This window comes from Lepeophtheirus salmonis, chromosome 1, assembly GCF_016086655.4.
Source record: "Lepeophtheirus salmonis chromosome 1, UVic_Lsal_1.4, whole genome shotgun sequence".
Taxonomy (NCBI): Eukaryota; Metazoa; Arthropoda; class Copepoda; order Siphonostomatoida; family Caligidae; genus Lepeophtheirus; species Lepeophtheirus salmonis.
Genome location: NC_052131.2, coordinates 13,731,709 through 13,757,578, shown reverse-complemented (window position 1 = coordinate 13,757,578; position 25,870 = coordinate 13,731,709). Strand labels below are relative to the sequence as shown.

At 31.7% G+C, this 25,870-nt stretch overlaps 1 protein-coding gene across 1 annotated transcript; it reads right to left on the bottom strand.

Moving 5' to 3' along the window:
• Positions 1–7,327: 7,327 nt before the first annotated feature.
• Su(z)12 (Polycomb protein Su(z)12) lies at positions 7,328–23,528 on the bottom strand. Its single transcript, XM_040711596.2, has 7 exons — positions 23,264–23,528; positions 23,122–23,168; positions 22,583–23,059; positions 21,565–22,278; positions 19,418–19,686; positions 16,476–16,664; positions 7,328–8,857 (listed from the first exon to the last, which is right to left on the bottom strand). The coding sequence occupies exons 1-7, from the start codon at positions 23,373–23,375 to the stop codon at positions 8,203–8,205; spliced, it is 2,463 nt and encodes an 820-aa protein (XP_040567530.1). The 5' UTR covers positions 23,376–23,528; the 3' UTR covers positions 7,328–8,202.
• Positions 23,529–25,870: the final 2,342 nt, after the last annotated feature.

The following is a 25,870-nucleotide window of genomic DNA, read 5'->3' as shown; positions in this document are numbered from 1 at the left end:
TAGTGTTGATACTCGGTCCGATACCAAGTTTTCTTATGGTTCGGTCTTATTTATTTTTTTATAGACTTACAGATCGGGACTAATATTACAATCCAGACCACAGCATCAAAATTATAATAGTCAGTGACCGAAAATTTGAAATGATGGACCGAAAATGTTGACTGATATCTTCCTAGAAATATGATTTGTGTAGGATTTATTGGTTCTAAAATTTTGACGTCCCGTACTAAATATTAAAGATCCGTCCAATAGAATAAGCCTTGCTAAATGACACCATAATAGACTCGTATATTAGACTGCGGGAAAACTAATTTCGTATATCCCGCCTCTTTTTTTTTAAAGTAAGTATATCTTGTACATTTTTGGTAACATAGGATCAAACGATACGGCATTGTAATTAAGACAGTATTGTGCTTAGACATTTTAGTTGTGAATTACTGTGTGTCGAGTATGGAGGACTCAAAGGAAGAAATTTGCCATATTTTTATTTTTACTACCTGAAAGGGAAAAACACGTCGAAAGCGACCAACAAAATTGCGATGTATATGGGCCCGATACTCTTTCAGTTCGTGTTGCACAATAGTTGTTCAAGCGATTTTTTCCCCACTCAATTATGCCATCTACTATGAACAACTCCACCGTTTGAAGCTGGCAATGGAACAGGAGCAGCCAGCATTGGTGAATAGGAGACAACGAGACATCCACCAGACAACGCCAAGCCGTACACATCTTTGATGACGCGCCAGAAGCTCTGGGAGCTCCGTTGCGAAGTTCTTATGCATCCACCCCACAGTCTGGACCTTGCACTAAGTGACTTTCACCTGGTCCTGTCTATGGGTAACGCGCTTGGGGGCGAGGTACAACTTTGACTTCAATAAAGATCTGTAAAAATTGGTTGTCCGAGTTTTTTTGGCAATAGGGATAAGGTCTTTTACAAGAAGGGTATTATGAAGTTGGATTCTCGTTGGGAACGATTTATCGAACAAAATGGGGCATAATTGGCTTAAATTGGATAATTGTTATTAACACAAATAAAGCAAAAAATACGAAATTACTTTTTCGCCAACAAATTATTAGCCAGTGACGTCATCATCAAACAATCTTGGTCAAATTTTCTAAGAATAATACACACTTTAATTAGGCTACAATTAACAATAATGATAAACTATTCTTGTACACGAAAGATCCTTAAATTTTTACTAAATAAATCCAATAGGGCTACCTATATTAGTTTGTAAATAAGGCAACAGAAGTTGGTGCCATATTGCATCAAATAATACAACTCCTTCAATGATAATTTTTTTTTATACCATGCCCTCAATCAATCTATACTTATATTAGCCCAGACTACAGAAAGTCACGCCACCTTGCGGAGAATATATATTTTTTAGTTTGGTCAAGCTCTATTGATAAACTGAGGTACTTGTTTGTAAAATTAGTGAAATATTGCCTACTAGAGGGAGTAACATAAACTTATTAGACGTTTTTCAAGGAACTATAACAGGAATTGGACAGACAACGGATTTGATGTGCCATATTAGGGACTTAAACAACTCTGTCTTCAATAGTTATATATTTTTAACTTAAAATATTTTTTTAAACCAATCAAACTTGGACTAAATTAGTTCCTTCTTACAAAAAAGTAAAGAATGACCGGTCTAGGATTTCCAGACCGAAATCCAACACTACATATAGTATATCTATATTGGGTATAAATATTAAGTAATCATGTTCTACTTACCACTTGCTAGGTTTTACACTCCTCACTCCTAGGATCTTTTAAAATCTATGCATTAGTCACATTACCCATACCTACAAATGATTGTAAGTACCATATTATCGTAAATATTATTATGTAACACGTACCTGTTTAAATAATGGAATAATGTGTTTTTCCCTGCTTACAAATTTATACATAGGTATAAATACCCCAATTTTACTGGCAAATAAAGACGGGAGGAAGTGGTAAGGGGGCTTGGATTGGATTTGACTATCATTCTATGGAATGCCCATTGAAAATATTATACCAACATATACTAATATGTATAAAAAGCAAAAGGAGGAAGGTAATTCACCTCTTCTTCCAATATTCTATGTACATTAGGGGAGTTATGTTTTTTTTACAATCTCATATCCCTGAGCCCTTCATGGATATTTTTTATGTAGAGTTTGAATAAATTTTAACGTTTAAAGTAATTACTGCAAAAAAACGTCACGCATACTAAAACAATTTTTAATGTATCTTATATAATTTTGGATATACTAATGCCATTATACATATTTGAAACAAAATAAAATCTCAATCCTTAGACCTTTCAAGAGTCTGAATTAATTGTAATAGAGTCATCACATTAATTGAGTACCTTGAAATATTTAGCAGAGTGATATATATTATATTTACATTTTTTATCAGCTCTCTACGAGCTACCTATAATACATCAATGATCTAACTTTAGAGAAACATTTCTCTTACACACTTCTGAGCATACTAATAATATTTTATTATACAAAATTTATATATATGAATAACATATGTATAGGAGGACCCTATACATTCTTTCTGAAACTAAATTACTAAAAAATAAATTTATCTACAAGGCCACCAAATATATATTATTCGTAGAAGGCGCTATTTCTTTCTAAAACTACTATCTTAAATAATAAATTTATCTGTTAGGACCACCAAAATATAAAGCGCTACGTGCTAAAATTTGACACTAATATTGTCAATGATATTTAAAATGATTTATGCGTGAATTTTTTCTATATTTCAATTGAATAAAACTAAATTTTGTTGTTTTTAGGCAAAGAAAAAACATTTACTGGGATAACAGGAAATCTTCTTTTTTTTTTAAAGTCAAAAAGTCATTACCCTAATATACTTACAATATGTGTGTATAAACGACATAGAAGAAGGCATAATGAACAATGAATTCACTCACGAAGAAGAATGACCATTCAATTTCAATTCAATGATATAATACGCATAATATATTCTCTCTCTCTGATGAGACCACGTATTTTGTTTTATGTGTCTCTCTCTCTCTTTCTTTTTAACTAACTATTCTGTGATCATGTCGTAGATAATCATCATTTTCATTAAAATAATAGTTACAATTAATTAAATCTATTTAAATAATAATAACAATAACAAAGGTGTTTAAAAAGAAGTCCATCCGATAACTCTTTGTTCCTCCTTGACTCTTTTCTTCTTCTTTCTCTCTCGTTTAAATTTCACATTTTTTTATTTAATTTGTAACTGAATGGGATATCAGTATTATCATCTTCTACTTCTCATACATGTTCCTTTAAATCCCTTCTTCTCTGGAAGAGGAGAATGGTTCTAACCATTTTTTTATATACATTTGTATACTGCAGAGATTATTTTTGTAGAGCGTAAGTAGAAGGTCAGAGCGATATATATTCTAATACTGAATTAAGACCCTTATTAATATCAGCTGCCTGTTATACGAATTTGGTAGGAGAAAATGAATTAGCACTATAAAGAGGAGTTCCTTCTACATTTAAAAGTGCATTCGTCTAAGGAAAGTATACATAATACAGTCCAGATAAAAATATCTTCTATTTTTCAGATGAAAAGTTGACTATATCTGGGTTTTTCTTATATACGAAGTATATAAAAACCACCATTTTTGGATACTTATAAAAATAATCTAACACAACCAAATGTTTACATTTAAAATGAAATATTTATTTAGTATTTTTTGTTTGCATTTGTGTGTTGTTTTCAGAGTTTTTGGGGGGAACTCATGAAATGTATCCATATTGATTGAGATGAATTCAAAAATAAATATACAGGGGAAAAAAAAGAAAATTGTGGCAGCTCACTATTTGTACGAATAGAAAAGGAAAAGTCCTCATAGGAATTCTTCATTCAAACTTTTTCTATCAGACTCAGGAATTCCTATGAAGCTGATTTAAAAAAAAAAATTGACTTCATGCTGATTTTTTACTTCTTTGCAAAGTGTTTTAAATAATAAAAAATTAGTATCTGAGCTATAAACGTATATATCCGAATGCCTTATAACTGGATTTAACTTTACATTTATTCTATTATACATTTTTAAAAACAATTTACATCAAAGATTGGCACGAATTCTTCTTTCAGAGGGAGATGTTTATACCACGGCAAACTATTAAAGAAAAAAAAAAGAAAAAAGAGAGAAAACACCAACTGTTTTTCGTTTTTTAATTGCTAAGCTGTGTTTTTCTCACAACAAAAATATCCTCCCTGCATATAAGTTGCCCATATATTCACAACCATAAATAGGCAAAAAAAAAAACCAACATAGTTCATATGTGACTTTTAATTTTTATGCATGTATTTGTTAGAGCCTACGGGTCTTGCAACTTTGTATCTAATTTGACAACTGTGGAAAATGTGACAAAAAACCTATCTCCTTATTTCTTGCTCTATCCATATAATTCAATGTATTTAATTGAAATTTAGAAGTTTATTTACGAAATGACCATCCAAATTCTTGTTAGACGCAACACTTTTAACTAGAGTCTTCTATGCCCCCACAATTTATACAACAACTTGTCACAGAAATGGCGGAATCAGACATCTTCATCCGTTACAATCAATTTTAGCTTCGAAAAAAAAATCCTCACATCAAGTTTAAAGATATATTTTTTTACGTTTGAAAAAATGTTTACAAAACTTATTGTGTGGCATCAAAGTGTGAGAAGGAGTGGTTTTTCATAAATTTCAAGACTATTGGGTGATACTTGAGAGCTAGCCCCGAATAGAGGACACTTAAGATGTAATAACTATGACCTTAAATGTTTGAATAATTACTATGTAATGGACAAACTTTTTTCCTTTTTTTTGGAAATGGGGGTACAAAGCCCTGCGGGTAGTCAACCCGCGCGCATCATTAGTAACAATATATGTAATAAAGATACTTTTCATTTGTAAAAAAAAAAAAAAAAAAAAAAAAAAAAAAATACATAAAATAACCTCAAAACACCTGCTGAAGTAGATTGAGAGTTCCCTGTGTCACTACTCCTTACGTTTCTTGCTTATGTATGTGTGTAATCCTACCATATCAAATAAATAAATGTAAAAAAAAAAAAAAAGAGAGGAAAACAATAACGATGATTGTTCCTACCATATACACTGTACTACACACCATAGGTATTATTCGTCATTTCTATCATGGAAATGGAGATAAAGAATCAAATAATGGAATACAAAAAAAAAAAAAAAAAAAAAAACTCGGCTTTGATTTCTTTCTTTGCTTCTTTTTGAACTGAAGTATGTATGTATTCTTGAAGTCTTATGTTGGTAAGTACATACATATTTGTTTCTATTGTAAATCTACCTACTACACAACATATTTGTAAGACTGACGACTAACTGAGTGAGTGACATAAAGCAACAAACGATCAAATCACCGGATGCAATTTCTTTTTTCTTTTTTTTAATAACTCAATAATATTATCTACTAGTATTAGCAGAACTACAAATATTACATATAGAAGTATTTAGTCTTGGTTTGGTTTTTATTAACAACACTCGAGAAAAAAAGTCGAGTTTACAGAAGTCAAATATTTTCTGAAAATTAATTGAACTCACCCCAAATATTTTAAGGGCGAATTTATTTTGACATGTACTCGAATATTGATCCAAATTCGAAACATAGGTCGAGTAATGATTAGTCAAATTTCTATGTAGTATCACGTCTCAAAAGGACAGTAAAAACTACTGCAAATAGCATTGGATCGGTCCTTGGGACCGATTTGTCGGCTATTCAGTCCTAGCCATCTTTTCATCACTCCTAGCTAGGATTCAAAAATATTCATAAAAATGAAGAAAATAATGAATGATAGCCAGAACGTATACTAATAAGTTCTAGCCACACACCTCCTACTTTAAATTTCAGGTATTTTGTTTCATTGAAAGAGGTTATCATGAAACTTCAACAACAAAAAATAGTGTATATAGTTATTAACTACGTCATTTCAGCTATTGTAGTTACCATAAAAGACCGATAAGGACCAGTCCCAAGACTGATAAATTATATTAGGACAGATTGATAGCACTACAGTCCTTTTTGTTTCTTTTGGATCGATCAAACTCTACTACAGCTGCTTCTTTCATAATTAAAAGAAAAGTTGATTTTGTATTCAAAAGGAAACACCACATTACATGTTATTATGAGGAAATTCTCAAAAAATCAAACTTCAATGTTGGTTTACAGTACCACCCTCACATAAAAGCATCAGAACTAGGATGAATTTACAAATGTGGGGTCAAATTATATTATGGTGACGTCATCAGATGAGTAAGCATTTTTTTTATTTTTTTGGGTGGGGTGTCTGTTGGTTTTTTTTGACATAATGATTTTTGGACAGAGACAGAATTTGAACAAATAATTTTTTTTGATAAAATGACTTTTTAAAAAATTATTGGAGTAACTAAAAAAATTGCAAAAGTGGGATACGAATTATATTTGTTCTTCTAAAAAAAACAATTGATCACATAAGAATTAACTTTTTTTTTCAATCGCACTTGAAGTGGCACTCACATCTGGATGTAGTACTTCCCCTAACAAGAACTCGACCCGACTTAGAACTCAAAAAATCAAGCTTGACCGAACTCGAAAATGTTGCCTCGAATCCAACACTTAACAATAAGTGTTATACCACGTACACTGTATAATTACATATCTAGGCCAACTCCTCTTGACCTAACTATTCCCGTGATTTATTTACATATTACAACATATTTTAGGTAGAATCAAATATATTGCGAAAAAAAAGGAAAACATCATTTGAGAGAAAGAGATAGAAGGCAGATGAGAGCCATCATCTTTCATCTCATTAATGATGAGGAGGAGGAGGATCATAGTAATAATAATTAATTAGTAATGATAACGTTCATCACGGATATATTATTATGATGTGGGTACAATGAAAGAGATGGATCTAATATGAGGAAATTAACATTTCTCTTTCTCTCTGTCTTTTAAATGATGATGATGATGAAGCAACTATAAATAGAAACGAAATATTGAATATTTTATTTTGGCAGGAGAAATTAAATATTGAGAAAAGGATTATTGTTATTTATTCCTTCGTTCTTCTTCTTCTTATATTTTGTGTGTAGTAGGTACCCTTTATTTGAGTGAATGAGGGACTCAACCAACATTCATACATGGATACATACTCTTTTGGGGAGAAGAGGAAATGGATTTTAAAAGACTGACTGAATCTTTTTCACGCAGTTTCTCGTAGTTGACGACTACACATTACTGTTATATACTTTATTTTGTTTCTTTACAATAAAAAAATAAAACAATTCATTTAGTTATGTTTAATGGAAATACAATGTAAGTAAGTAAAATCAGTTTCTAAGGCAAAAGTTATACCGACGTAAATGAATGTGTATTGCATATATTATATATAAATAAGTATAATATATGCAAGATGCATGTAAATGAAATGAATGAAGTTACTGTTAAGTATATACATACATACATACATACAAAAAGAATGTTTTTGGGGGAGTGTTGAGAATGGGGCACTTAATATAAAGACCCAAAATAATAATAATCATTAAAATACTACTACATAAATGCTAAATATATTAATATTAATATTAAGTATACATATTATAAATATATATATAGATTAACCATTTTAGTTATATAGATAGATAAATAAACGAACTAATTTCTTCATGGCGTACATAGGTTTGTCAAAATATTGAAGGAAGGACAAATTTACTTATAGTTATAATAATGCTGTTGACTGACAAATTCATCAAAATAAAATAAACAAAATTTCAATCATGGTCCTCCTTCTCCTACTCGTACTCCTGTAGTTGTTGTTCTTGTTGTTGTCGGCATTGTTGTTGTAATTTATACCAGAATTACCTTGATTACAAGAGCACGCCAATTACCTTCATTAGGCATGCAAATTAATGAACAATAATAAAAAAGGAAAAAAAAAAGACTTTCTTTAACTAGGATAATGCTAAGGCAATAAAGAAGCAATAACATTACATTATGAGTACATACATACAGAGTAGAATTAGCTGTAGTAGTCCTTTTTTTATAACAACACAACACCAATAACAATAAGAAATATATAAGAGTAGCGATAGGGATACCCAAGAAATACTATTATTAAGTCTAAGAGGAACACGTCTTAACTTTGCTACCTTTATACAATCTACGAATGAGGTGATGGAGCTGATGCTGGAACGGAGGAGGAGGAAGAAGTCGTCGTCTTATTAACAGATTTGATGGGCTGGCTCTGATTTTTAGATATAATATTATTAGAAAAAGAAGATTCAGCTGTTGATGTTGGCTCAAGGTCCTGAGATTGGGATGATTGGGAAGAGTTTTGACTTTTCCTCCGATTAAAGAGACCAGAGAAATCTTTTCGTATTCCGTCTTCCTTTGGTGTTTCCTCTTTTTTCTTCTTACTGCTATTGTTACTACTAGTACTGCTGCTCTCCACATCCAAATCTTTCTTATTTTTCATCTTTACCTTCTCACCCATCCTTTTTTTGTGGTGGTCATTTCCCCCAGCCCTTTGACTCGGCAGAGGAGAAGAGTTTGGCTCTTTTAGAGCAGAAGAGGATGGAAGATGCCGTAATGATAACAGTGGTTCGTGTGCACCAATGACTTGTCCTTTGAGCTTAATGAGATTTTGTATCTTGACAATGGTTTGGAGTGCAAGAGAGGAGGAAATGACTCCAAAATCAAAGAGATTCGAGACATGGAGTAGGAAGTTTCGATAAAGAGATTTTGAGAGGAGAGCCTCCACATTTTCCTCTAAAAACATTTCCAAAGCTAAATTCACTTGAATGTCTCCTACATAGCTAAACAAGAAAAAAAAAATTAAGTCATTTATAATTAATTAATAAATAGGGATGGATGGATCATGAATTAATAAGGCTAAATTGGCGAACAAACAAACAAATAGTCATACATGTAAGTAGTTATTAATTATTATATTTACAATGTACATATGTAATTATAATACATAGTAAGAAGTAGAGATTGAGACGGAGAGAAAGGGGGTGCCTATCTATCTATATATCTATATGAGTATTATGTAGTTATTACTTATTAGTATTGCCTACTACCTCTTTTTTCTTTCTTTCTTTCTTTTTTCTTACTGCACATTATTAATTATTATTATTATTGATAATTTGATACGGAGAAAGAAGAGCTTCCGGTATTATAAGTATAAGTATCAGAACATACTACTAGGCAGTATATATACATATATATTCCTACTACATTTATTAAATACATAGACACAGATTTGATGATTTATAGTGTAATATAATCTTTTTTTAAGTTCTTTTCTTTTAACAATTTCGCAACAGTTATTCAATACGATTCTGGAAGTGTTTCTTACATATACACACACATATATAGCAAGTTATTGAAACAACATTAGATAGGAATTAGGATATACATAGATAGATAATAATATCTGCGTTGATTCCCTGAACCTCTTCCGAGCATTCCTTATACTTGTAACTTGTAAGTTATACTAGTACTCACTCACACTCATCTTTCCTTCTCATTATTATAATAAATATTATGGATTTTTTTGTTCTATGTTTAACTTGAAACAGTAGCAGTAGTAAAGAGTATGAGAAAATATTGTCGTTTTTTCGCCCCAACGTTTGTTCAATAATAATAATAATAATAAAAAGAATAATAGCATGGACAGGTGTGTGTTGTCGCCTACTAGAACAAGAAGAGTCCCTACTACCACCACCACCAACAAAGGTACACCATCCTCATATCATCATCTACTTCCTTCCCTTTTCCCATTGCAATTCATTGTTTTTTTGTGTCTTGTTTTGTTTTTTTGTTTTCTTCCCTCTTCCTTCTTTTTCTCTCCCCATTACTAAATATGTATATATATATATATACTCGACTATGTATGCATATGTAAAATCGCTAAACAAAAAATAAGTTGATTAAATCCTAATTAACCGAGGAAAAAGACGGAAACGAGCCATGATACGCTCAATTTATCCTGCTTCTTTTTTATTCCATAAAGTTTACATCAATAGATAATATAGACACACGCACGACAAAGTTTCTTAACAAAATATCTTTAGAGAAAAAAAAAGCCATGAAGGAAAATGGTTTTTTTATATCCTTCTTCTTCTACTTTAATATAATATGTACACACACACACACATAAAAGTGGAAGAAGCATCATTCATTTGACAAGTTTTACTTTTCTTTCATTTTTAATTTCCCCTTTATATCTACATAAATACATAGTTTGAGACAACCTTTGATAGAAAAAATAATATTAATATGCTTGTATGTATGGGTGTGCTAGGGTGTCTCTCCCCGGATCTCGTTTTCTCGAGATTTTCCTTGTCTTTACACCTACGAGAGAGACATTCCAAAGAAAAAATAATATTTCCCAGGAAATATTGAATTTAATTAATTATAATGAGATATAAACTTCCTTAACTTAATTCATTAAATGACAAGTTGAATATATATTTTTGAAGATTTGCTTGAGATAAAGTTTCAATCACTCCAATCAGACCCTGACTAATAAAAATCAGGGCATTCAATAACAAAACTATGATTAAAGCACTGGTATACATCTACAAAAAAAAAAGAGGATGTCCAACAAAGCATCTATAACAAACCAACAAATGAACATTTTTCAATAAATTCATCTTCTAACGTAGGAAAAATAAATTAGTTTTGGATCTTTCACGAATGTAGGTAAGGCTAAGATAAGAATAGCTTAAAATTTATTATTTTCTTCTTAAGATATCAAATAAATTACAGTAGAAACACTATTTTAAGCCGAATCTTAAGGGACTGACAAAATTTGTTTGCTAGATATGAAAGTCACATTATCGAATTAATTAGATACTCTAATAGTGACCATGTATAAAGTGTGTACGCAAGTTTTTTGCATTTTTACACCCCACCCCTGCGCATGTTTGGATTTGGTACAAATGTTTGTACTTTGTCATAGCTTATGTTTACAATTTCAAAACCCCTCCTACATGTGTATATACTTTGTACATAGCCCCTTTCACTAATTTGGGACTTTCATAAATTCCACTATTAATATTAACAAAGTGTTGACGCCTTGACCGGGCTCTACTATACTTAAACTTCACAGAAGAGGAGACCAGGGACAATTGCAACATACCTTTTTTTCTCGAACATTAAAAAAAACTACATACAGAAAATTTACATCAAAATTGTATGATACAATGCAGATTATTTTGAAAAAAAATCATCAATTTTTGTGAAGTTTTCTTCGAGATATTGGATAAAAAATGATTTTGAGCGTGAAAGTCATTTTTGAGAGGAACAATACTTGTTTATCAATTACGTCAGTCTTTAATTGTTTTTGCTGTAACATCTATCTTTCAAATTATTGATTATTTTGCTATCAGTTGATACAGTTTTATTAAAAATCTTTACTCACTCAATGAGGAGCATTACAATTTCTTTTTAAAGTTGCAACTATCTCCTGGCTACAAGAGAAGTTAGAACATTTGATGAGATACATTCAAATGCAATTTTTGATATTTAAAAAATTTCTGGTATAATCTTTCAAAAGATTCAAGCAAGCAGACAGATGATGTAGGTAAGTTGTGTTAAAATTTGGCGAGTCAAACTAGCTCATAGAAAAAAGATAAAAGTTAAAATCGGGCGCAAAAATCCCCCCCCCCACCCTTTTAATTAATAATTTTTTCAACCATGAAAGCGTGCTTTTTCATCTATTTTTTAAAGTAATAAGAAGAAACTCTCGTATGTTGTGATCATTAAACCCTTTTTATACTTAAAGTAATAGTTATATAATAAAGTATAGTTTTATGCAGGGCAGCAAAGTCGGAGTTGGTGCCATTTTTGGTGGAGTTGGAGTCAGGATTCGGAAAATTGGTGGTAACTACAACTCGAGCTACAAAAATTATTATAATTTATATAAACAAAACTAATTTATAATCTAAGGGTTATATTGAGTATTCGTAATGTTATTTTCTAAATAGTTATAAATTATAAGCATTAAGTACTATTAATTTAGGACACTTATTCAGTTAACTAATTTATAATTTAAAGGTGTGTACTAGGGTATCTTAATTTTAGTGTCACCTGTTAATTCTGTTTTATTTTGATAAAAAAGTAATATTTGTTAAATTTTAGTCATCAATTTCAAAGGGCGGTTTTTTTACTTCTATAACCATTTGAAAATTACTTTTATGACAACATTCTCTATTTGTAAAGGTATTCAGATGTTTCAATTTTAAAATTATGTTTCTCAATTTTATAAGTTTATTTAAGTTCCTTTTCTAAATGGATGTATGGGAATATAATCAATATTTTTCATTTTGAAAAAACAAAACAAATTGTAGCCCAATGAAATACTTCGGATACTCAAACGATAGGAAACACTATACTGACCTCCAAATCGAATCAAATAAGTATACATCCGAAATTTTATTGCAAGTTGCTAAATTAATAGAAATTACAGTTGTGTGGAGTGTCAAAATCAAATATAAACATAGTTGAACAACGGATAATAAGGAAAATTGTTTATGAAGTAAGATAGGAAATAAAAAATAAATTCATAATTTCTTAAGGGTATTTTTAATATTCGTAAATGCATAGTTTGGATATTTTAGTATTGATGTAACTATATATAAATTCATATCCAGATGGCATCCAAATTATGGGTGAAGGTGTACAATGTACATAGATATGCGGTCAAAAACACCCTTCGATAGTACCAAATAATGAATTCTATTTAAATTATTTAGCCTATATTTTTCTTTTAAAAGAAACCATATTTAATATTGGAAATAAATCGCCCAACATTACTAAAACTTCATAAAATATAACACGTCAGGCATGACTTAGAATGATTCATTGGTTCCAGTTACTTTATACTAAGCTTTCAAAGCCAAGTAGAAAGATAATAATATCAAAATCTAAAAACATAAATGGCCTCTGTCGATGTAATCTTTCGGTTAGTTTGAGAAGAGGAATTACTTTTACAATTATGTTTGAATTAATTGAAAGACGGGCTAGTACGGAAATATCTAGGATATCTCAAGGATTTATTGTTTTCAAATCAAGATAAAATTACATTATATTAACTACTAATTTATTGAATCAAACATTTGTGGATGTTGCTGATCGTAGGGAAATATTATAATAAATAGACATCTAATAATTAATATATGTCACAATTTGATAAATTTAGAGTAAATTGACTTCCTCAAATGACACTGCAAGCAATACTTATTGGGTTACGTCTATATTTCGATTAAAATGATCAAAGATAAAGGTAAAAAAATCACGGCACAAGGGTAAACTCCCACACTAAATTATGTTCAAATTCATATAAATTGATTGCATGATTTTTAGTTCAAATCAGGATTTAAATATTGGTGAGATGATTGTTTAACTGTTTTTGTCTGCTATAGTGTTGGCCCATGGCGGTCGTCAGGAATGCACTGTATATTTATATATATATATATATATTTTGGAGGGCAATGTCTAAGCAAAAAAAAAACAATTATCAATTAATATTATTTATTCTCAATATTAATTGATTGTTGCTATATAAATTGCAAAAAAGTGAGGGGCCATACTCCCTCATGGCTCCACCGGTGGGGTGAACCTTGTAGTATAAATTACATATTGATTCATGGAATATACATCATTTATCATCGACAATATTAATACTTGATAAATATGTCGGGGAAAAAAAAAACTAAAGTAAAATTTGATTACATGAGTATTTATAAGAAAAAGTAATTTTCGGGGTAGGATTTTTTTTTTTACGGAAATTAAAAATAATTTATTCTAGAGTGCTTAAACATGCTCTTGCATCCGAAAAGTAGGGCTAAAATAAAATTTGAATTTACCCCCCTCCCCCTTAGGGGTGGAACTAGCTTGCTATCTATCGAATTATGAGTAAATCATATTTTTCTTTATATTTTTGTAAAAAAGACTCGGAAGAAGTATTCCACGTGAATGGGTTGGAGGGAGAAGGAAAATGCTGAGGGTTGTTGAGAAGAAAGTAAGGGAAGGGAGGAAGGAAAATGAGACCCATTCCTTCGTTTATTTTCCCATTTTTTGGTACGACAACCACTACTACTTTCTTCACCCCCCGTTAGTTTTTAGTTTACCAAACAAGAACCTACCTACCTTCTCTCTCTGCTTTTTATTTAAAGGAATACATATATTCAGAAAAAAGAGGAATGAGGAGGGAATGAGTCACCCACCCCATTACATACATATACTCTACTATACATTATACATATGATATAAGTAGTATAAAACGGGACATACTTACAATCTACATACTAGTGTTGAGACTCGGTCTGAGACCGAGTTATGTTTTTTTGGTTCGATCGTAAGTAATTTTTTCTAGATAATCTGATAGCGGTCTGAAACCATGGGCCGAGGAAAAATGAATTAAGAAATTATTTTTCCTGAAACATAATATTTTTTTTATTGTTTTTCCTAAAATATCAACTAATCATTTTTTTGTGTGGCACCTATTGAGATTTATTTTTTTGTATGTGGACCAAATTTTATTACGAGAGCGGTACTAATTTGGTCTCAATTAGTTTGGTCTTACAAAAATTGTAGCGGTCTTAGACGGAAACCCAATACTAGTAGATAACAAGTTGGTATTAGTAGGTATTTGCCATTGCTATTATTACGATGACGATGACATGACTACTTCCGTTATGGTACAGGGGGATGTCAAAACACACACACACACTATATATATATATGATACACAAACCCCCGTTCTCGTAAATATATATCAAACCGTTGAATGAAATAATAGTGGCAGTAGTATGATGAGGAACAATATACATATATATATATATATATATATGTAGGTACGCAACTCTATAAAACCCTTCTCTTAGAAATTGAATAGATCGACAGACCATGACGAGAAAGAAGAAGACGAAAAAGAAGGAAAAAAAGGTATCATCTATTTTAATGGGTTTAAACTTATTTTCTCTTTTTCCTTTGTTATTATTATAAGAATAACTCTTATAATGTTTGTATATAATATCCTATTAAGTATTTATAACAATAACTATATGTACATATATAAAATATTAGCATAACTCAGCATTCGTTTATGTATCTATAATTGACTTTTTATTCTCTCTCTCTCTCTCTCTATCTTTAAGGAAGAAGCCATATGAATATTATTACTATTATGTAGTATAATGTATATATTATTTTACTTTTTGATGAAATGTCCTCTTGGATATTTTGCAAGGAAGAAGCCAAGGGTGCATTCATCAACATCATCCCTCTGCGAACATGAGGAGGAGGAGGAAGAAGAAGAGTACATAGAGGAGGGAGCTTTCACTCTGCTGGAGAGGGAAGAAGCTTACATACTTATTGAGTTACATGCTTACTTGATTACTACCCCTAGTATTTACCCACCCACCCACCCTAAAATAGCCCCCTTTTAGTGCTTTTTAAATATCTATATCCATCTATCTATCGTAGGTGGTTGTTAGGTAGGTAATACTAATAGTATTTGTATCTATCTATCTATGGTGTGTGTATGTATGTATCTCGACTACTTCCTCCCTTCAAAAGCAGATGTACATAAGAGAAAAAAACAGCAGCAGTAGTACTAGGAGTAGAAACACAACACCGACCCAATTTATACAACTCAGGTATGATATTGATTAGATAACTTTTTCAGTCTACTTAAAAAATAAAAATAAAGGATAACTCACGGGAAGTAATAATATGAAGGAAGGGGGGGGGGATCAATAAGAACCCAACATTCTTCCTGCCCTACTACTACTATTACTTCCTCCACCCTCTCCTCTCCAGACATACTACAGAGTCTCACCACTACCACCCCCATATAAATATACATATGTATACATACACGCTCAATTCAACTCATAAGAAAAAGAAAGGAAACAATACATACTCAAAGAAAAAACTCACATAAATACCTTTTATATATATATGTTTATGTACAGTAGGTATGTTCACAAGAATAAAATGAACCCAAAAGAAAAGAGGGGACCTCTTGGCTTTCTTTTTTGAGGAGATCTCAACAAACGCATGTATGTGTAGTGTGTATATGTACATGTAGATTCCTCATTTGAATTAAATATGGCATTTAACAAACAAAAACTCCTCAGTATTGAGTAACTGACCACATGAAATAAGTAAATCATGGGAGGGAGGGAGTAAACAAATGAATAAATGTATGGAAACAGTAAGTAAGGAATTCGCTGCTCTCTCTCGAGGAATAAAGAGGGGGTAAGGAATGAAAAGAATAAAAAACTACTACCACCTAGTAGCGGTACTAATAATATACTATTTCACTTTCCATCTGATATGGTCAATGGACATACCTAAACGTCCATATTTGTTAAATCATTGTATATTATATCTATACGTAAATGAACTTGAACTTACGTATGATGTTGAACATGTAGATTCCACATTTTCATAAACTCCTTTTCCCCATCATTCACATCCGAGAATTCGTCCAACATTTTACAAATCTTTATCATAAGCCAAGGAGGGTCCACTTGGTCCTCTTCCAATGGCTCCAGTATAGCATTGGGTGGCATGGCTAAGCAAGTTGTGGAGTAGTGGTAAAGTCTGAAAACATACAATACATATTCAGCATTTAGTAAATAAAAGGAAATGTCTCAAAAAGTCCATAAGGAAAAATATTAATAAAGTGTGCATTTCTCTCTCTCTTCTTCACAATCGATAAAAATAAAATTAATTGCTCTAATAAAATTAATAGGCTTACCAACCAACCCCCCCCTCCCTCCCTCCTTCACTATTAGGAATTTCTCTAGATTTCATATTCATAAGAAGTGCAGACGTAAGTACATTAGATTAAATCAAAGTGAGTAATCAGTTGGTTGGTTGGTTGGTAAGGATTACTACCACATGCATAACACTCTCTTTCATGATTTTTAAAAAAATGGGATTTTTGAATCGAAAGTCATAATAATAATAATAATGTGTTTATATATACATAAATGTCTCAGTCCCCGCTTATCCAAAGATGTACATGCATACATTTATATTTAATATTAATATCCAATCCATATGCATTGTTGATGGAGTAAAACTTCATGATGATATACAGACATCATACCACTACAAATACTAATAGTAACGATAAAAAGACAAAGAAAATTGAAGTGACTATGAGATTAAATGCGAGAAATTTCTCCTTTTTCTTACTTATTATTATTATAGGATCCTACACGTAAAGAAAGAAGAGATCCAAAAAAGGATTAAGGATAAGCCCATAAAAATCACAATATACTTCTATGCATGTTCGTCGTACATACATACGTACGACGAACAACACACTTTTACATACCTATTAGTATAAGTATTAGCTACATATTTTACAATACACATCAATTAACAACAACCATCTTTTTGCTCCTCTTTATTGTGATTATTATTATTTACCTAAAGGAAGCGGGCGGAAACGTGTGTAACAGTGTACAATGTATGAAGTGATAATAAAATAAGGTACCTACATAATTTGTACCTATCATGACTCATAATTGTAGTCAATATTTTTATTATTGTCATGCTGTGAGAAAAAGAAGCAAGAAGCAAAACAATTTTATTAGTCGTCGTCAACTCATTTTTGCTTTTATGGTAATGATAAAGTAATTAAATCCCCTCTTTGCATACGGATTCATGAGTGGTAGGTAGTTAATAGAATATAACACACTTATAGTTAGTACCTAGTTACATACATTATATGTAGGTATGGAGTATGGACGGACTAATAGTAAACCATGATAGGATAATTCAATATTTTGGTACATCACGCAACGTACCTATCTCTCCCTACGTAACATACATAATATCTGATATATCCCTTCCTCCCTAGCTCCTTTCTCCCCTCTTTAGAAGGAAAAACTGATGCTGATGACGATGGTCGATGATAAATATACCTGAGTTGCATCCTTAGATAAGACCTAACCTTTAAATATAATAGATAAATGAAAGCAAGTAGTTTGGATTTGGGTGGAGGAGACACACACACAAGTAGGAAAAGGAAGAAGAAGAGCAAGACAATAAAAAATAAATCTCCTAAAATGAGGTTATCAATTATTCATTCAATGTGAAATAACAACAAAAATCAAACAATATCCAGGTTTACAAACCATGAATTGACATTTAAAAAGGAACAGCTCTTTATGAAATGTATGAATATAATACATTATACATACATACGCATATCTTCTTTTTGATAGGTACTACGTACATACATACCGTCATTATCATGCACTCACACATACACACAAAACGTAGCATATTAACATGTACATTGATGATGCTACAAATAAATATGTACCTAGGTATTCCCTTTTCTTAGCTTACTTATTCGAGGATAGGGGACAGATACGACATAGCATAACGTTATATTGTGTAGTGTAAAAGTTGCTATTTCTGTACAAGTTGAAACTTGTAGAAAGTGATTGTACAAGTTACAATTTCTACGTCTCATTACGCTTTATGTAATTATATACAACATCCATCATTTTAATTACAAACTAGTCATTGATGCTATCATTTCGTTTAGATTCATTGAATTTACACACTTATCAAGTATTTACGAGTAATATAACCATGGGCTTTTGAATTTTAAAAATGGACCCACGGATACGTCTTGTCAATTAATAATTTTCACTTTAAAAAAGTCAAAAATTACACAATTAATATATTGGATATTTGCACTATTCTCATCATAAGTAGGCGGCTGTAAATTATTCATCTCATTTTTAGGCAAGAATCTGTTCAATTTGCTTTTACTAGTTACAACTTATCATTATTTCTCATTTTATTTAAAAGAAAAGAAAGAGAGAGAGAGAACCCCTTTACCTGGATAATGTACAATAATACATTATACATATATTTGATTAATATGGCTCCTTCTTAAAAAAATAAAGAAGGTATAGTAATGAGTATATAATATCATAGTTGGAGGACAGGCCCTCAACATCCATATCCATCCCTCTCTTTGTTAAATAATAACTTTTCTTCCAGATTCTCTACCCCCTCCTCCTCTCCCCAAACCACGACGTTTTTGTACCTACGTATCTCTATGTTCATAAATCATACATCATGACATTTACCTTTCTCTTAAATAGTAATAATAATAACCTTATTTTTACTACCACGATTACTATTCCATTTATAATAATGATGTACATAAAAATACTAATATCGACTTTTTGCAGATATAAATCTCTCTCTCTTTCGTCCTTCTTCCTTTCATATTGATGCATGTACACAATTCTCATTCGTTGATGCAGTAATGGATTGAACTTAGTACGTAAAATACTTAAAATAAAAACATGTATAGCTACCTATTATGGCCCGTAACGAATGGTCTTTGACCATCATAGGGTCCGTTGAGATCATTGTCGTCTATTTCTAAGAATTCACTTAAACTATTTCGAAGAGGTCTTTTAGGTTTGCAGACTATGACATTCGTTACTGAGGTTCTTTGTGTGGGGACACGACGGGAAAAAGCAAATCCAGGTGGCTGTCTAATCATATCATGTGGATTACCCACATAGGTGCTATCATAGAGCTCACTCACGGATACGTCAATCCTAGCTCCTTCCGGAATAGGCTAAAAGAAAAAAATAATAATATAATAATTATAGTCATTCATAGTGAAAAAAAAAAGCAAGCATATGAAAGCATAAGAAAGGGGAAGGAAGAAAAGATTATAATATTTTCTTTCCTTGATTCATTCAAGTGTACATATATATAACATAACACATGTACATGTTAACACCTCTTTATATATATTATATCAATGTATCTATAATATATATACACTTAAACGAACAAATCAAAAAGAAAAAAAATATATATTTATATAAAAAGAGTTACATCATAAGAAGCCTGACTTACGATTGAGCCACATTTTCATTCCTTTTTATTATTATTATTTTATTCTTACCTAACATAAAGAATATAAGAAGTTTTTTTTTTCCTTATACATTTATTTATTTCTCGATCACCTCTTTATGTAACACTCAAGAATTTTTGCTCAAAAAATAATAAATCCAAATCTCTATAATATATGTATGTATATACCATAAAAAGATTATAAGGAATACGTAGATGAAAAAATATGTATGTACATCATCATCATCCCTTACAATTTTATATGTAAAAAGATTACTCAATAATGAAGGATATACAATAAGAATACACACAAGGTGGTTTCGAATGAGAGTCCCGCCAAAAAAATTAAATTATTCACAGATATTGGTTTGTATTGGCCTATCATTCAATACTTTTTACAGACTTAATACTGTCCCAAGAGTTTTCAATATATTATTAAAATTTCTTGCCCTTGTTCTGAACAACTTGGCCGAGCCAATTTTTCACAAGAAATGTGAAAATGTTCGCATCTATACTCATCACGAACTTATAGGTAGTACGCAGAGCGTTCTCCGAATTTTTTTGACAGGCACCCTCTAATCCTTACTGAGTCGGGAAACTGGATTAGCCTCATCTCATTGATAACCTACATTGCAAAGTCAAGGGGGTCAAGATCAGTCAACACTACAATACTTTTGAATTGGCTAACGAAATCTCTACATACAATAAATAATCCTTAATTAATTACGTTAAAGTAAATGGTACTCTAATTCTGAACCACCCTGTACATACATAAATATTAAGTATTTATTTTGTTTATAATTACTACTAAGTATTAACTAGCATACTTTTAACTTTTTAGCTTTATGAGACAATGTATGTGTGTATTACTTATAATTATTAAGAAATAGACCATATTGAGTGCCATCACTTACATACATTTATTTTATTTTCCGTCTTTTAACATCATTTCTTATTTTTTTCATTGTTATTAATTGATTAATCAAATTTATTATGATTTGATGACTCGACAATTAATTAAAATTATTTAAAATCTATCAATTCTTTGAAGAAAAAAAAAAACTTTTTTAAAGCCCCGGGCAGCTTTTTACATTTTCTTTTATATTAAAAAAAAATAAACTTTCCTCAATGTTTTAACATCGGTCGATTCTAGAAAAAGCCCCACATCTATCTTTTTCTTTTAAAAAAATAAAGAAACTAAAGGAGGAAAAAAATCAAAGTGGGGAAATCTTCTTCCAATTGAGTTCGGCAAACATTTTTCTTTCTTTTAGGTATATAGTCAAAATGAATTATTAAATACTTTATATAGAAAAAAGACGGATTTAAAAAAATATATAAAAAACTTTCTTATATACATACATATATATATATATGTATATGATCGCCCTTTTCCAATGTTTCTAATGGGAAAGAAAAAGGAAAAATAAAGAAAAAGTTACATTAGTAAGATGGAAAAAAAAAGTAGGAAAGAAGGGGCCAAGGAGAAAATCTTGAAATTGGGTTAGAATAATATTGATGATAGTTTAAGGATTTGTATTCTACTATTCAATTTAATGCTGCATATGTAATTAGAATATACAAAAAAACACCTTACCACATAAGTAAATAAAAATCTTGGATGAGATAGTTTCAGATGCTTAAGAAGGGCATAGAGTTCCATACAATTCAGAGAACACCAGGGGCAATGAAGATCATCTCGTGCTTCAGTTTGCTGCCTGGAATTATTATTGTACAGGAATTGATATACGATCCGTGGAGCTACCTTCTTTTTATCAGAACGTTTCTCGGATTTAACACCATTATTCAGTGAGGAGGATGAAAAATAGTTTTTATTATTTGGAGGACGATATCCATTGCTACGACAGGAATTATTATCATCTCCACGGGGCAAGAGAGGTCGAGGTCTTTGTATTAAAGAACCCGTTTTATCTGAGCTCCAAGATAACTTGAACTTGAGAGTTGGATTGGATAAAAATGCATCAAAAGGGTTTTTCTCCCAATTCTGGGTACTCCCACTCAAAGTTTCCCAGTTCTTCTTATTATTTATCATGGAATGGCTCGAAGATGATTTACTATACAAAAGAGAAGAACTTGACAAAACAACTTCATATTCACCGTCGGATAATAAACATTTGGAATGTTTATCATAAATTACAAGATCCGCAGATCTTCTAAGGCAAGAGTTGGACGTCTCATTCTCATCACTGTCAATACAATTTGATTTCCGTCGTTTACAAAGCGGCTCCGTATTTTCATCTGCATCCAATTTATCACTATTTCTTGAGCCATTTGTCATTTTGATATCCAACTATAATAATAATAGTAACTCAAAAATCATTCGACATACGTATAATTTTTTTGAAAAATTAAAAAATTAATGCATTGAGTGTGTGAAATTACCTTATAGAAAACAGTTCAATTTGAAACGTACTATTACTAATATTTTCTAACAGATAAATAGTGAATTATTTAAAAAAAAAAATCCTATTATGATACGGGACTTGAGTGCCATATAAAAAATGAATAAAAGTTAAAGACTAAAATGAGCAAACAAGTGTTTTCAGGCAAATGCAGAATAATAGTTTTAACATTTTTTACAGGAGATTCCTCACCTTCGGATTAACATTAAAAAGAAGTGTATAGTTTTGAAGCTGATGCCCATTATCCATGTTTCTAAAGACATCTGAAGATAACGATAATACTGGTGCTTGTTCTGGAGGATCTTCCTCACTTGGATTAACTGGCACTTCAACCACACCAAAAGGTACTTTAATAGAAGAATCATGAGACTCTGCCCGATGTCTATGACTTGTTTTGACTAAGAACACTTCAGTTGTCATTTTGGAAGGGGAAGAGGAAAAGTCTTCTTCTTCCTCGTCGAAATAGTATCCCAAGAAAGTGAGGAGAAGATAGGAAGAAGGTCCTGCATTTGGGGGTAGTAACATGGATGAGCTTAAACGGAGCTCCTTGTATTTTCTTTCTAGCAAAGAGTCCACTTTAAATTCAGTTCGACTCCGAACATGAGATTCCTTTCGCCGGCAATAACGCTTCTTTTGCATAAAACTAAGGTTTCGATGCAGGAATATTGGCTATAAAATAAGAAAAAGGCTTTAAATCATTGTAATGAGTGACTTGACAATGTGGCATTTACCGAGATGAGGTTTCTGGTTCGAAGATAGCGATAGATTTGTGTAGGTTCTAAAAGTAAAAGGAGTCAGAGTTGGAGAAATGAGGGATCCTTAACTAATAACTTAACTTGACTCCCTCATGAGCAGAGTCAAAGCTTCACTTACTTTCAAAGGCCTGTAGAAAAAGCTCATAATCGGCTTGAATTTGCTCTAAATCCTTCTTCTCATTCACATTACTTCCTCCATTCTGTGGGGCCTTCTTTACTTTGGGCCCCATCCTCTGGAGTCCAATGGATATTCCCAATTTCTACACTTGTTTATACTTATTAGTACTTCGCGTCACACTTCAATGTTTTGGCGAAATTTCTGTTTCTTTTAACTTCATTCATTCACCCCAAAATTAAGAATTTCTTTTCTTTTCTTCTCTTCTTTTTCAGCTTCTTTTTCTTTCCTCCCCAGCTACAACATACAACTTGCTCAATCACCTCAACCTTTATACATAAAGACCCCACAGGTTATGGTCACACACACAAATCATCACTAATAAATCATCATATATAAAATGGAAGGTAGGTATGAATAGATGAATAATAATGTAGTATTATATTAGCATACCAATGTAAAAAAACAGTCATTGATACCTTCAGTGTTTTATTCTTACTTGATGTCTCCTTAGTATTTCATAATTACAAATAAATTATCCATTTAAACAATTGTTAGGTAGATATTTTTTAGAATATGTAAATAATAATAGAAAAAGGTTGAGTGTTTTTTCGGAAAAAGTCTTTACTTTCACCTTCTCTTGTTTTTCTTCCTTCTTCTGTTTATTTATTTAGATATTTAATTGGTGTTTTTGTAATCAGTTGGGACTTGGACTTAGTGATCACTGATCATTGTCCACCATGTAAGTCCGTGAGTGATTGATTATCCGATCCATCCTTGATTTCAAGAATGGAGGATATTGCCCCTAAGACGCGTTCTTCCAGACTCTATGAGCGTAAATTTTCTTCAAAATGGCTGGGCGACCCTCGTTTTTCTGGATGGTTGGGCCAAAGTCCCTACAACCCAAACAAGGCCTTCTGTCAAATCTGCGAAAGAGAATTGGCTGGTTCCGTGACCTTTCTGGAAAGACACAAAAGTACAAATAAGCATCGCACTCTGATTTTGCATCGTCGCAAAGGGCAACTCTCTGGCTCTGGGTTGAGCTCCGGTGGATTCGAATCCGAAAAGGCCTGTGAGTTGAAGGTGGCCGCTTTCCTACTAAGACAAGATTTGCCTCTCTCTCTCGTGGAATCCCTGTCTCAGCTTCTCAGATCCTTGAGCCCGTCTCAATCCCCCCATAACTCAGACCCGTGCTCTTTCCCTTCTTCAGAGCCTTGGAGAGTATCAGAGAAATCAATTCCTGGACTCCACACTTAAAAAAACAAAGTTTTCTCTCATCTTTTTGGGGAAAAAAGCTGTTATTCGCTATGTGGATCCTCTTCTTATTCAAATTAAGACATGTCATTTCCCCTGGCTGGATGAGAGAGTGTCTAGTTCCGTGAACTGGGCCAATCTCATAGCTACGGTCAATGCGCCACTGATGGCGGTAGAAACTATTCAAAAACATTCCTTGCATACTTTTTTAAGACTGGAATCCTTGGAAAAAAAAATATTGAAGACATCACAGCATTTGCTTTGGAAGCACTGCCTTCTGAGTGTATTAATGGCTCTTGGGAAATCGCCAAGTTTATAAGTATCAAAAGTACGGATCATTTTCGTGAATTCAGAGACATTGTCCTTAAAAAAGGAATATCCTCGGATAAAGATATTTTAAAGGGAAGAAAGGGATTGTCTTTAGAAGAAATAGTTGAATTTATTACTTCAAATTGGTCCTCTGTAATGTTTTGGCTAGCTTCTGTCGAATTAATTGAAGAAAGTTCCTCATTCTTGCAGAGATTTTATGATAATACTTCAATGGAGCTGTATTTTGCTTTTTTAAACTATATTTTGCCGTGTTTAAGTAAAATGAAGTCCGAGTTCCAATGTGAGGATTTTCGTTTACATCGACTTAAATCCTCATTACAAAATAGTGTAAGAAGTATACTACATAATTTTATTGATTCAAGTGTTATTTCATTGGATAAAGTGTCTAATGGAATCACCAGCGATACTTATTTAAATTTGAATGATGTGTATCGAGGGACAATGACCCATGAGATTTTGAAAAAAAAGAGATTCGACTCAAACAGATCTTGATGAATTCTATTTTAAGACTTTTAATTTTTATATTCATCTTGAAAAAGGCCTTTTGGAAAACTTTTCCTCAAATTCTCTTTGGTGGAGAAATCTTGATCATTTTGATGGGCTGGACCCTTATAATGCTCTTAGAAGAAAACCTGCCTCTATTATTCCTCTGGCATCAAAATTTCCTAACCTAATATCTCAAGTTCACTATGAGAAACTGAATCAAGAATGGAGAGAGCTCTCTGTTTACAAAGATGATGATAGGTTAGAGGCGTCAGACCCTGAAACTTTTTGGAAAAAGGTTGCTTGTGAAAAGATTGGAAGTCATCGACGGTTTCCTTATTTATCTGAATTGGCCATGAATCTCATGACAATAACTCACTCTTCAGTATGTTGTCTATCATTTATTGAAGAAGCAAACTTACTAGAAGAAAAAGAAAAAATCAATGATAGTTCTATTTTAAATCTATTGCTGTTTTCAAAGGATTATTTGAGAAGAACTGACTCTTCATGGGAACCTCCAAAGGCTTTAATTCATAGTGAACT